Below are 12,908 nucleotides of genomic sequence, written 5' to 3'. Positions count from 1 at the left end.
AATTTTTTCTTTGCACTATACAATTTCATACAAATCCTGCTCCTTTTACAGTAAAATACTGTTTCCTTTTATTACAGCAATCACTGGCTATTTTACAGTTATTTACTGCATAATCTACAGTAAGGGTTAACAGTGTAGCAGTGGTGTAAAGTAACTAATTACAATTACTCAAATTACTGTAATTGAGTAGTTTTTCTTAGAAATTTTAATTTACTAAGTACAGTAAATTTACTGATTTACTAAGTAAATCAGTCCTGTGATTTCTGTCTAATCAAATCGCACATAGAAGGTACATCGCTTCATAATAAACCTCAATACATGGGCACTTTATAATTGCAGCAAACTGTTTGGAAGGATTTTCCCAGATATGGGTTGCGGCTGGAAGGGCATCCGCTGCGTAAAAACATGCTGCATAAGTTGGTGGTTCATTCCGCTGTGGTGACCCCGGATTATTAAAGGGACTAAGCCGACAAGAAAATGAATGAATGAATGTTTGGAAGGATGGATCTTTACATGCATTGACCCAGAGACTGTTTAGATGCATGTCACTGATAAGAAGATGCCGGATGTTTACTGTGTAATGGCAAAGTAGCCTTAAACACCCAGCAGGCACAAGATGTCAACATGACGTCAGATTGGCGTTGTAACCCAACGTCATGGGGATGTTTCATTTTGTGTGAAAATGAAAATTGGGTTGACATCGGAACCCAACGTCAGGCTACCCAAAAATCAACCAAATATCAACATCTAATAATGTAAATTTAGGTCACCTGACATCTCAACCTAAATCTAACCTAATATTAACATCTTATGATGTTGTGTGCCTGCTGGGCAATAACTATTTGCACTACAAAATGTTGCGTTTACAAACATTCACAAATTACATGTAAACGCATCAGCTTTTTACAGCGTAATACTCACTACTCTTGTGTACTTTTGAAAGGGCTACTTTTTACTCGGACTTTGAGTAATATTCACAACAGGTACTTTAGCTCGCACTACATTTTTAGGCAAGTAATAGTACTTTTACTTAAGTCTGATTTGTCAGTACTCTTTCCACTACATATTAAATAGAAACTGGTACTTATTTATTAGCTACTAGTACTCATTTATTATATACTAGTACTAAATTAATACTAGTTCTTATTTATTAGATAGCACTCATTTTAATAGTGACTATAGTAACTATTTTGTTGTCACTAGTTGTTACTTGTAACAAATGAATGGCAACCTAATGAATACGCACTAGTATCTATTAATTAGGTACTAGTATCTAAATTATAAGTATTAGCAGCTAATGATTAACTACTAGTACATAAAAATATGTACTAGTTCCAGGTGGAATACATACTAGTCAAAATCAACAGTTGATATCTCAATGACAGATTGCATAGAAATCAACTAAAATTTATTACAAACGACAGAATAGTTAGTCACCATTAAAATAAGTACTAGTATCTAATAAATAAGAACTAGTATCTATCTAATAAGAATTAGTATCTAATGAATAAGTACTAGTACCAATTATATAGATACTAGTATCTAATGAATAAGTACCAGAATCTAATGAATTAGTACTGGTGTCTAATAAAAAGAATTAGTGTCTAATGAGTAAGCACTAGTATATTTTTAAAAAGCACTAGCATCTAAAGAATAGACACTATCTAACGATTAATAACTACTTAATGGAAAAGATACTCTTATTTAAAAATAAGCTCTAGGAACATGAAAAGATGCGGCTGCTATGGCAAGCCTGATATCGCAAGTCTTCTGATGGTGTCCACAGCTCTGGCGACTGCTGGCACAAGACCCTCACAGCTTAGTTCAGTCAACAGTATAGACAGTACTATTCATAGACATTTAAATTAATCAGACAAACTGTATTATTGTTTTAATTTGCATTTAAATAATGTCAGTTTTGGGGATTTAAGTATAATATTGTGAATAATGAAGTTTTATTAATCCATTTATGTAGTTCTTTTTATTAAAATTGTCAATTTAGTTTTATGTGTTTTTGTACTATTATTATTATTTGCTTTCTATTACCCTGGCAATATATTGTTGTTTATTGTCATGTATCTGATGCATTCATCCAGGGGTTTTCAAAGTTTGAGGCGCGCCTCCCCTGGGGGGCGCCAGAGCATGTCAGGGGAGGCGCGGGAAAAAATATAATATAATAAAAATATAATTATTAAGTTTAATTATTATATGTATTTTTTATTATATTTAAAATGTTTTAATTAAACAAAGAAAAAAAATAATACGTCAAATATAGGAAAACCTTTTTTCCCAGAAGGCCATAGCTGTGAATTCGATTTTGTTTGGCAAGCCCGCCAATGCCTGCTAATACAATGGGTCGGTTTCTGAGATTTACGTGGACAGGACCAGCTGATGAACCACGACCTTTATGTGTGGTTTGTCAAAATATTTTGGCTAATGCCAGCATGAGACCCGCAAAACTTCGACTGTTATGACTGGGATGGACAGTTCTTGGATCTGTTCTATTCATATTAACCATCATCCTAGTTTTAAAAATGTTATATTAAAATACTTGTTATTACTCTGTAAATAATTGCACTTTCATGCAAATGATGATAAAAGTGAGTTAACACTCTGACATCTGTCTGTCTTTATATATACTGTATATATATATATATATATATATATATATATATATATACATATATATATATATATATATATATATATATATATATATGTATATATATATATATATATATATATATATATATATATATATATGTGTGTGTGTGTGTGTGTGTGTGTGTGTGTGTGTGTGTGTGTGTGCGTGCGTGCGTGCTTGCGTGCGTGCGTGTTTGGGAGGAGGGGGGCGCCAATGGATAAGTAGTGTTAAAAGGGAGGCCCACTGTCTTAGACTTTGAAAAACCCTGCATTAATCTAATAAAAATCACGAATTAATCCGTAAAAAACAACAACAACTAAATCTGTAAAAATAAAACATACAAAAGCAGAATTGAATAAGATTAAAGCAAATGTAAAAATAAATAAAAAGAACAAATAAATAATGACATTAGATGAAATCAGTTTAAAATGAATAATGCAAATCTGTTTAAAATGAGCAAATAAATGTTTAAATCAATAAATACAAAAGTAATTTGTGCAAAAAATATAGCAAAATCTAATTTTAGATCCATTTATTTTGCAGTATAAATTATGCAGTATAAATTGGCTCTTAATACAAGATATTTTATTTGCCTTTTATATTTTGCCATCCTCAAATTAAAATAATTGTCTCAGAGTTTCATATTCATTTTGTTAATACGAAGCTCTACAATATTATATTTGTGCATATACATTAGATTAGTCAGTGTTAAAGCCAAGTCTGGAGCTTATCCAACAAAATAACTTATGATAACAATCCAAAAACTTGAACAGCCAAATTTATATGTTACAGAAAAATAGTAAATACAAATAAAAAAAAAAAGGAAAAAATCAAGAAAAGCAAAAAAAAAAAAAAGATTTTTTTTTTTGCAATATTTTGCTTCAATTTAATTGTGTTATCTTTCAATTTCTCTATATGTTTGGTGACTAAAATATTATTTTATTAAATATGTCTGTTTAAAAAATCTGTTTTGTTTAAATGCACCAAAATACATGAGAAGTGGTATATATATATATATATATATATATATATATATATATATATATATATATATATATATATATATATATATATATATATATATATATATATTCATTTTCTTTCAGCTCAGTCCCTTTATTTATCAGAAATCGCCACAGCCAAATGAACCACCAACTTATCCAGCATGTTTTAACGCAGCAGATGCCCTTCCAGCTGCAAACATCCATACACACTCATTCATACACGACGGCCAATTTAGCTTATTCAATTCACCTGTACCACATCTTTGGACTGTGAGGGAAACCGAAGCACCCAGAGGAAACCCATGCGAACACAGGGAGAACATATAAACACAGAAACGGCAACTGACCAGAGGCCTTCTTCCTGTGAGGTGACAGTGCTAACCACCTATATATATATATATATATATATATATATATATATATATATATATATATATATATATATATATATATATATATATATATATATATATATATATATATATATATATATATATATATATATATATATATATATATTAATATATATATATATATATTAATATATATATATATATATATATATATATATATATATATATATATATATATATATATATATATAGAGGGTTTGGACAATGAAACTGAAATGCCTGGTTTTAGACCACAATAATTATGGTGTGGGGCCACCACTGCGGCCAATGCAGCATCAGTTTGTCTTGGGAATCACAAATACAAGTTACAAGTCCTGCACAGTGGTCTGAGGGATTTTGAGCCATTCTTCCTGCAGAATAGTGTCCAGGTCATGACTTGATGCTGGTGGAAGTAAACTTTTCCTGACTTAGTCCTCCTAAACACCCCAAAGTGGCTCAATAGTATTTGTATCTGGTGACTCAGCAGGCCATGGGAGATGATCAGTTTCACTTTCATGTTCAATTAAATGTGTGTATTGGTGCATAATCATCCTGACACATGGCACTTCCCTCAGGATATAAAGTTTGAAATATTGGGTGTACACGACCCTCATGAATGCTTTAGTAATCCTTGGCAGTGACGCATCCATTTAGTACAACTATTGGACCTAAGATATGTCATAATATCGCAGAACAAACTATCCCATATCCACCCCCACACTTAACTTTGGACATGCAATAGTCTGGGTGGTACGCTTCTTTGGGGCTTCTCCACACCATAACTCCCTTGGATGGGGGAAAGACAGTGAACGTGGACTCATCAGAGAACAATACATGCTTCACATTGCCAATTTATACTGTGATCATTTTAATTTATTTTCAGCTTGTAGTAATCAGCAAAGAGCCTTTGACCTCGTGATTATTTGCTATTGGTATGAGGATACGGTATCATTCTGTACTGATGCATCTTTAAGCACTGACCTCTGGTGTGCAATAATAAACCTTGTTTCCCAGTTGACATACTATATGCATAACTTCTGCTACATTTAAGCAACATTATTTATAGGAAGTTAATTTTTATGAGAAGTATATATTTGGTGATTTTAGAGACAACAATCTTGAAGAATGAAACTATTTAACAACACACATAGTTAAGATTTTAATTTGCTTTGTCCTGTCACTGTCATTCTGTTGCACTGTGGAAACTTCTGTTATGAAAACAAATTACTCATATGTGTAAAAGGGGGGTCTGAGACAGTATAGAATCCATATTCCAGAAGTTTTATTAAAGGGTTTATGCATAGACATCAGTGAGTAAACAGGCAGAAAGTAGGCAAAATATAAGCAGTCCAATCCAGTCAACAAACAGGGGCAAATCCAGAGTGCAGGCAGAAGTTCAGTCAGGGCCGGCGCGTCCATAGAGGCGACCTAGGTGGCCGCCTAGGGCGGCAGTATAGAGAAAGAGGCGTCCGCAACACCCCCTTTTACCACCCGCGTCCTCAGTTATGTCCGCAACACCTCCCTCACCACCCGCGTCCTCAGATATATTCGCGCATAGGCGACACAATAGAGAGGGCACAGTCAGCGACAACTCCATCAGCACCCATGTGTGTCCTCAGTTAAATCCACGTGTAGGGCGGCAGATTAGAGATCCGCGACACCCGCGCGTCCTCAGTTATTTTGCGCATAGGGCGGCAGAATAGAGAGAGCAGTGTCGGCGACACCTCCCTCCCTCCCTCAGCACCCGCGCGTCCTCAGTTATATCCGCGCATAGGGCGGCAGAATAGAGGTCCGCGACACCTCACTTCATTTTCATAACCGGTCACTTTCGTTTTCACATTGGGGTTGAGGGCGGCGTGATCGTCCTTTGCCTAGAGCGGCAGTTCAGCTTGCTCCGGCCCTGGGTTCAGTATATCAACAATCAGTCCAAAACAGATCAACAAACACAGGGGCAAATCCAGAAGACGTGGTGAGAAGGTAGGCAAAAGTTCAAGGCAACAATAAACAGTCCAAAACAGAGCAAGAGGGCAAAGACAGAGAACGTACTTGATTAAGGCAGGCAGGCAGTCATACACAGGCAGGCAGTCATGAAAGTCTCTTGGAAACGCTTGGTAAGGCAGTTTGAACTGGCAATACTTCGCACTGAAGCATGGCCTGAGCTCTCACTGAAATACTACACAAACAGGAAGTGACTGCAGAGGGAGCAGAGCTGAGTCAGTAGTCAGGGCTGGCGTGGCGTTACAGTATGTCTATGACTTAACTCATAGAAATGCTAATATTTACATTTAAAATGTTTTGTGTGCTATAGAAACATGCATCGTTAGAATGACAGAATAAAGTATTAAAAAAATCATACAGGAAATGACTATCTCTCTGCAGCTGGGCAGATCTCCACACTACTGTTAGTAACTCTTATTCCATAGCAGCCTGCCCAGAACTGAGTGTCCTTCCCTCCATGAGTGAAGCGGATAAACCGAACACCAGGTCCGTAATTCTTAAAGACATGAATCATCTGAAATAGAATAGAAACAAACATGTGGGCAATGATGCTTCACTTTTCACTTGATTAACTTTGAGTGTTATCTACGCACTTGATACCACGGCTTATCAGTCCACGCTTGAATGAACACTTTCTCAGGCTGAAAGACACTGATGGGGTTCTTATTCTGACCAAGCAACTCCACACAGATCTGATACTCACATCCACAATCATAACGTGGTCCATACCTGCAGATAACACAACAATATGATGTGTAGGAATACACAAAGAAGAGGATGAAGGATCGAGAAGCAACTAGGTAAAACAGAACAGGTGTGTAAATAAATCAACTGGAAAACTAATCAGACGGCAAGAAAACAGAACAAAGGAAATGTATTTCTTTACTGATTCTCACCATAAGTTCTGTCATCAATAGTGTGAAACACAAAAGAAAATGCTTTAAAAGTCAACAAGGTTCAAACAACATTTCAAATATTCTTAAATTGACAGATGAATGAAGAAAAGTTTCTTTTTAATATTAGATTACAATTTTTGCAGTGTTCTTCAATAATAGTAGTACTAATAGTATGGCAATAACTTAGGTGCAACATGTAAATATGAACACCATATCCTATGACAGTAAATCACAGGACACATGTGACCTACATTGCCAAGTCAATCACAAAAATCACATCAAATCTTAAATTTATACTGTAGTATAAACAGAGTTTGAGTGATCGCTCACCAGTCTGAGATTTTGATGTGAGGTTGCAGATGATCCATGAAAGCAGCACTGTAGCCTTCTTTCTGCAAATCAATCAGCTGTTGCTTCAAACACAACCTGTGGGCAAAATCTTTTGGTGTAATTCATGTGTGGAGCATCGTGGGGATTAAATTTCATCCAAAAAATGTGTCAGAAATTTATTAGACCTAAAGTTTTCTTTGACGTCAAATATCAAGCATACCTATAAGATGTTACAAAACATTTGGTGGCTGTCTTGTCTGGTAACGGTGTCCTACTGTTTTCGATGCTCCAGAGGTCACCTCCATTCTCGACAATCTCCCATCCTTGAAATTTATCTAATAAGAACATCAGAAAAAAGAATTTATCTAAAGCACAAGCTCACACTTTAATATTGACACCAATTGCTGCTATTCATTGGAATTACAGTTAAACATACAAAAAACATTGAAAGATATAAAAAAATACAAACTGAAATAACAAAACTTAAAATGATACTACAAGAATAACAAAAAATGTATGTAACTAACTGCATTTGTGTTTGTTTGGGGAATTTTTCAAGATTGTTACAGTTGATCAAACTACATTGATCAATCAAACTAATCTATTGAACAGGCCTTAACCTATAGAAAAACTCAACTGAATGTGCTTCACTTTTGAGCCTCACATGACACTGAATATAGACACATGAGGAGTTTGAGAGAACTTCAGAAAAACACTGCAAATAAACAGTCTGCTGCTGCATCAAGAAATGCCATTTTCGCTTGTTGATGGTGACAGCTGTACATTAGTTGTGTGAAACAGTGATACTGCTGGATCTCCAGGCCAGAGCTGATCTCAAATTGTCATGAGGCATGTGCTGAACTTAGAAAAAACAGACATTAAGATCCCAGGCTCAAAGTTCAGAAGGACCAACCAGACTTTCATGAGCGACAGATGCCGAACTAAATGTCTGTTGTGGTCCCAGGAAAACCAGAGCAATTGACATGGGTGTGAGAAATGTGTGCACAATTACCATTGACATGTAGGTATACAGTATATTGGCAATCAATATATTACTGCAATCAAGGTGATGTATTTCATGGTAAGTCCATGATTATAAGATTGAGTTTCATTCTACATGTGCAGTTTTGTAGACACAGAATGGATGTGCTTGATGAAAATGCACTCACCGGCCAGTTTATTAGGTACAACTGTCCAAATGCTTGTTAACGCAAATTTAATCACATGGCAGCAACTCAATGCATTTAGGCATGTAGACCTGGTCAAACGATTTGCTGCAGTTTGAACAGAGCAATAAAGAATGGGGCAGAAAGGTGAATTAAGTGACTTTGAATGTGGCATGGTTGTTGGTGCCAGACGGGCTGGTCTGAGTATTTCAGAAACTGCTGTTCTACTGGAATTTTCACACACAACTATCTCTAGGGTTTGCAGCGAATAGTTCGAAAAAGAGAAAATATCCAGTGAGAGGCAGTTCTGTGGGCTAAAATGCCATGTTGATGCCAGAGGTCAGAGGAGAATGGCCATCGGTTCGAGCTGATATGCAGAAGAGCATCTCTGAACGCACAACACGTTGAACCTTGAGGCGGATGGGCAACAGCAGCAGAAGACCACACCAGATGCCACTTCTGTCTGCTAAGAACAGGAAACTGAGTCACCAAACAGACTCACCAAAATTAGACAATAGAAGATTGGAAAAACATTGCCTGGTCTGATGAGAATTTCTGCTGCAACATTTGGATGGTAGGGTCAGAATTTGGTGTCAACAACATGAAAGCATGGATCCATCCTGCCTTGTATCAACGGTTCAGGCTGGTGGTGGTAGTGTAATGGTGTGGGGGATATTTTCTTGGCACACTTTGGGCCCATTAGTACCAACTGAGAATTGTCAACGCCACAGCCTACCTGTGTATTGTTGCTGACCATGTCCATCCCTGTATGACCACAGTGTACCCATCTTTTGATGGCTACTTCCAGCAGGATAACGCAACATATCATAAAGCGTGAATCATCTCAGACTGGTTTTTTGAACATGACAATGAGTTCACTGTACTTGAATGGCCTCCACAGTCACCAGAGCTCAATCCAATAGAGCACCTTTGGGATGTGGGGGAACAGAAGATTCGCATCATGGATGTGCAGCCGACAAATCTGCAGCAACTGCGTGATGCTATCATGTCAATATGGACCAAATCTCTGAGGAATATTTCCAGTACATGTTGAATCTAAGCCAAAAAAGGATTGAGGCAGTTCTGAAGGCAAAAGGGGGTCCAAGCCGGTACTAGTAAGGTGTACCTAATAAAGTGGCCGGTGAGTGTATATGGCTCATTGTGAGAAACAGATAACAAGGATTTACTGTTAAGTTTTATATTAAGGCAGATTAGGCAAAAACATTTGCTTGTAAAACTTTAACTTCTCTTGGTAAATTTAAACATTGTATTAAAAGGAATATTGTTAAACATGCCTCTATCCTGAGAGTGCACCACGCATCAAAAATAAAATGTATCCATATTTCCAGAATACAATTAATCTGCTTGCTACCAACACTGGAATTTAATTATTTGTACTTTTGACAATTAAGTAAAACTTAATGAAAATCTGCAAATTCAATAATCTTGATTTCTTTGCATTTGAAACAACTTTTTTTGCAATTTGGGTTTTACTCTAAAACTAAACACACACATGTCAATCATTATCGATGAGGGAAAAAAATTAAGACTGAACATAAGCCTTTAGTAATAAATGCAAATTCTTAGACCTGAACAAACCATCAATCATTATTTCAACCTAATTTTTAAATCAGTTTTAACTGAGGTAATGATTAAATGCAGCTAGGGCAGTTCAGTTACAATCTTATGGAATTAACAGGGTTTATCGTTTTTAGGGGATTTTCTTCTATATTTGTTGAAGGAAAAGGGGGGTTTTTAGAAGTTGTTGATTCCGCTGGCGGTCTATCAACATCTAAAGTGATGTCAGGTATCCAGTGGGCCCTGGCTAGACAAGACGTGAAATTTTGTAGGCAGCTTCAGTAAATAAAAGTCAGATGGTTAAAAAAGGGGTATTGGATCTGTTTTTGTATGTGTAACCCCGCTGGTCCTACATAACCCAACCTGCTCTGGGATCGAACCAGCGACCTTCTGCATGGAAGTCAGTTGCATCTGTCGCTAGAGCACCTTTAGAGGTAAGAGGAGTGGGGTTTACCTGCACAGCACTAACTAGCTGGCCTCCGTTACATATGCGTTGAGTTCTGCATTAGTGTTATCTCAACTCTTTATTTGTGAGGTCTGTGATGTTTTTCATGAGTAACTAAAATCACAATCATCTGCAAAAGAGAACTGAATTTAAAAAAACAGACACGCAGTTTCTTTGACACACTAGAAGCAATTATGAAGAAACACACCACTCAGTTCTCAGATAGCCTATTGCTGATACTCTTACTGTCTAGAAATGCCCATCTTGATGTGCATTCATGTAACAGTTAGCTATATGTAAAGTTTAAGTAAACAGTTAAGAGACGATATCTGTGCATAAGGCCTTAAAGTGACAGCACTCTCATACACTTTGTACATTAGGAAAATAAACATTTAGTGCAGTGTCAATGCTTTATAAAACATTATCTATTTTTAATAGTGACTCACCATCAGCTACTGGATTCTTGATCAGGTTACGTCGTTTCTTAGTTATAAAATAAAACTGACACCAGTCCACTGGTGGTCTGGAGCCATCACAGGGCTGAATCCCCTCTCTCATACAGCGCTCTCTCCAGTGTGCAGCACTGTCCACCAGCTCTTTCCACTCAGGACACACCAGACGACATTCGTTAACCACATGATGAGCAGGCAGATTCAGCAAGATCTCCTCGACCACAGTTAGAGGAACATCTGGCATCACACCTGAGAACTGAAGGACAGAAATATAATTAAGTTCCAAACCAGAAGGAACATCAGGCTGCAGAGCATGCTTGCTGGTTTTCAGCTGGTCATTAGGCTACCATGTTCATGTTAAGTTGGTCTATTAAAGCCATCTTTAACATTGTTAGTTTGATCGAATCAATCATCATTCGCATGCATGCTGTTCATTCCTCATAAACACAAACTGAGATCAGCTTACTGCGGCCAATCTGGTCTCCAAGGACCTTAAATCCGTCAAAGGAGCAGCTGTGTTTCTGCTCTCAGCCTGACCCATTTTTCCCTTTAAAGATCACTTCGAAGTCACCTGTGCCCGTATTGAACACACACACGTTTAGAAATCGTATCGCTTGATGAAATTACAACAAAACTCTGAATTATAACAAAACTCTGCAGCAGAAACACAAATAACGCACGTATAAGTAACGTAAATGGCTTACATTTCACATTTGTTATTGTCAAATCATGTACCGTCTCAAATCACAAATATATTCTTACAACACACTGGGGCCTACCGTGATGCATTATATAGCTTCTGTTACAGTCCCGTATCATTAAAATCCGTTTAATCATAACCTTTCAAACTGAAAGTAGGAACTTACACATTTGGGTGAAAGCACCGCCCACAACTGTGACGAACGCAGAAGCTGCGAATAAGAAAGCTGGATTCAGCCTCGTGTATGAGTGCAACAGGAAAGGACATGTACCTCTGGAATGAATATGGGGCTAATTTTGTATCTCCTCAATGCATTTGAAGATGAGTTAAGATATAAAGCTATGTCATAAAGATAGGAAAGTTAATATGACTTCTGAATAATTATTTAAACAAAATCAGATCACAAATGTAGATTTATTGGACCATGTTTACTTTTAGAAATAAATTAATTTTCAAATTGGGGTTTTATTTGTGTGCAAAATTTTTACTTTATGCAGAAATTTTGCTGATTTCTTTCTTCTGCCGTATTATAAGGTTTTTCAGTAAATGTTCAGTATAATGTATTCTTTTAGTTTATTAACATTAAGTGTTACCAATAAAGATAACATTAACATGGAGTTTGTTATTTTTTTTATTCCCAGATGTAGAACTCACAACATTTATTGGTTGTTGTAATAAAGCATTTGTAGTTGTCGTAGTTATTTTTTGATTTTGTGCATATGTGTGTGTGGTCAAACTGCAACATAGAAAAGAAATAAATAAAGTATTAATTAATCAAAGCTATTTCACTTAATAGCCAACACATCCCAGTGTAATCAACATTTCAACGCAATAACTAAACATAACCATATTCAGAGCATATGAGCTTCTAGAATATTACCTAAACACAAAACACTCCCTAATACGACAGAAAATATCCACTGACAATCATCACTAAACATATAAAGCAAAAAGGAGTGTAGTTTAGCATTAATCAGCTTATAATCACATTAGGCGCTTAGGCGCTAACTTTTCTTAGCGATCCCAAATAGACTATTCAAACTTCACAAAAGTGATTGCAAACAAAGATTAAACTTTCTTACCACACTGGGAACAGGAAAATATCAGTTTTTGAACAGGTTTACAGGTTATCTGTGCACAACAACATGAGTCACTCGCTGAGCATTGTGTACTTTTTGCTTGTGTTTTTTTTTTTTTTTTTATCCCAGAGTCCAATGCGATCTCCATGGCTTTCTCTTAAAGGGGACAGAACCCAACATTAAGTAAAACATCTGATACAACAAGACTTAAACAAGAATTCTTT

The 12,908-nt window shown here is 36.3% G+C and overlaps 1 protein-coding gene across 14 annotated transcripts; it reads right to left on the bottom strand.

Annotated features, from left to right (window-relative positions):
- Positions 1 to 5,300: 5,300 nt before the first annotated feature.
- fbxo44.5 (F-box protein 44, tandem duplicate 5) lies at positions 5,301 to 12,788 on the bottom strand. 14 transcript variants are annotated; one of them, XR_015522775.1, is made up of 9 exons: positions 12,688 to 12,788; positions 11,772 to 11,816; positions 11,372 to 11,476; positions 10,900 to 11,161; positions 7,485 to 7,599; positions 7,265 to 7,360; positions 6,632 to 6,767; positions 6,087 to 6,552; positions 5,301 to 5,940 (listed from the first exon to the last, which is right to left on the bottom strand). XR_015522775.1 is itself a non-coding variant. In XM_087305576.1 (8 exons), the coding sequence occupies exons 3-8, from the start codon at positions 11,444 to 11,446 to the stop codon at positions 6,406 to 6,408; spliced, it is 831 nt and encodes a 276-aa protein (XP_087161702.1). In that variant the 5' UTR covers positions 11,447 to 11,476; positions 11,772 to 11,816; positions 12,688 to 12,788; the 3' UTR covers positions 5,301 to 6,405. The 14 variants fall into 14 exon arrangements, 8 of the variants coding, with proteins under 8 accessions (XP_087161702.1, NP_001349412.1, XP_087161704.1 ...); XR_015522778.1 differs by lacking the exon at positions 11,372 to 11,476; XR_015522774.1 differs by lacking the exon at positions 11,772 to 11,816.
- Positions 12,789 to 12,908: the final 120 nt, after the last annotated feature.

This window comes from Danio rerio, chromosome 23 (assembly GCF_052040795.2).
Source record: "Danio rerio strain M-AB ecotype USA chromosome 23, GRCz13ab, whole genome shotgun sequence".
In the NCBI taxonomy this organism is placed as follows: domain Eukaryota; kingdom Metazoa; phylum Chordata; class Actinopteri; order Cypriniformes; family Danionidae; genus Danio; species Danio rerio.
The sequence above is the reverse complement of the archived record's forward strand: the minus strand, read 5'-3'. Positions and strand labels throughout refer to the sequence as shown.

Excerpts from the sequence above, each read along its gene's own strand:
- fbxo44.5 (XM_087305576.1), bottom strand. The coding sequence starts at position 11,446 with ATGGGTCAGGCTGAGAGCAGAAACACAGCTGCTCCTTTGACGGATTTA. Across the intron at positions 11,162-11,371 it reads TGGAGACCAGATTGGCCGCA|TTCTCAGGTGTGATGCCAGA; the intron begins GTAAGCTGATCT and ends TCTGTCCTTCAG. Across the intron at positions 6,768-7,264 it reads CACATCAAAATCTCAGACTG|GTATGGACCACGTTATGATT; the intron begins GTGAGCGATCAC and ends TGTTATCTGCAG.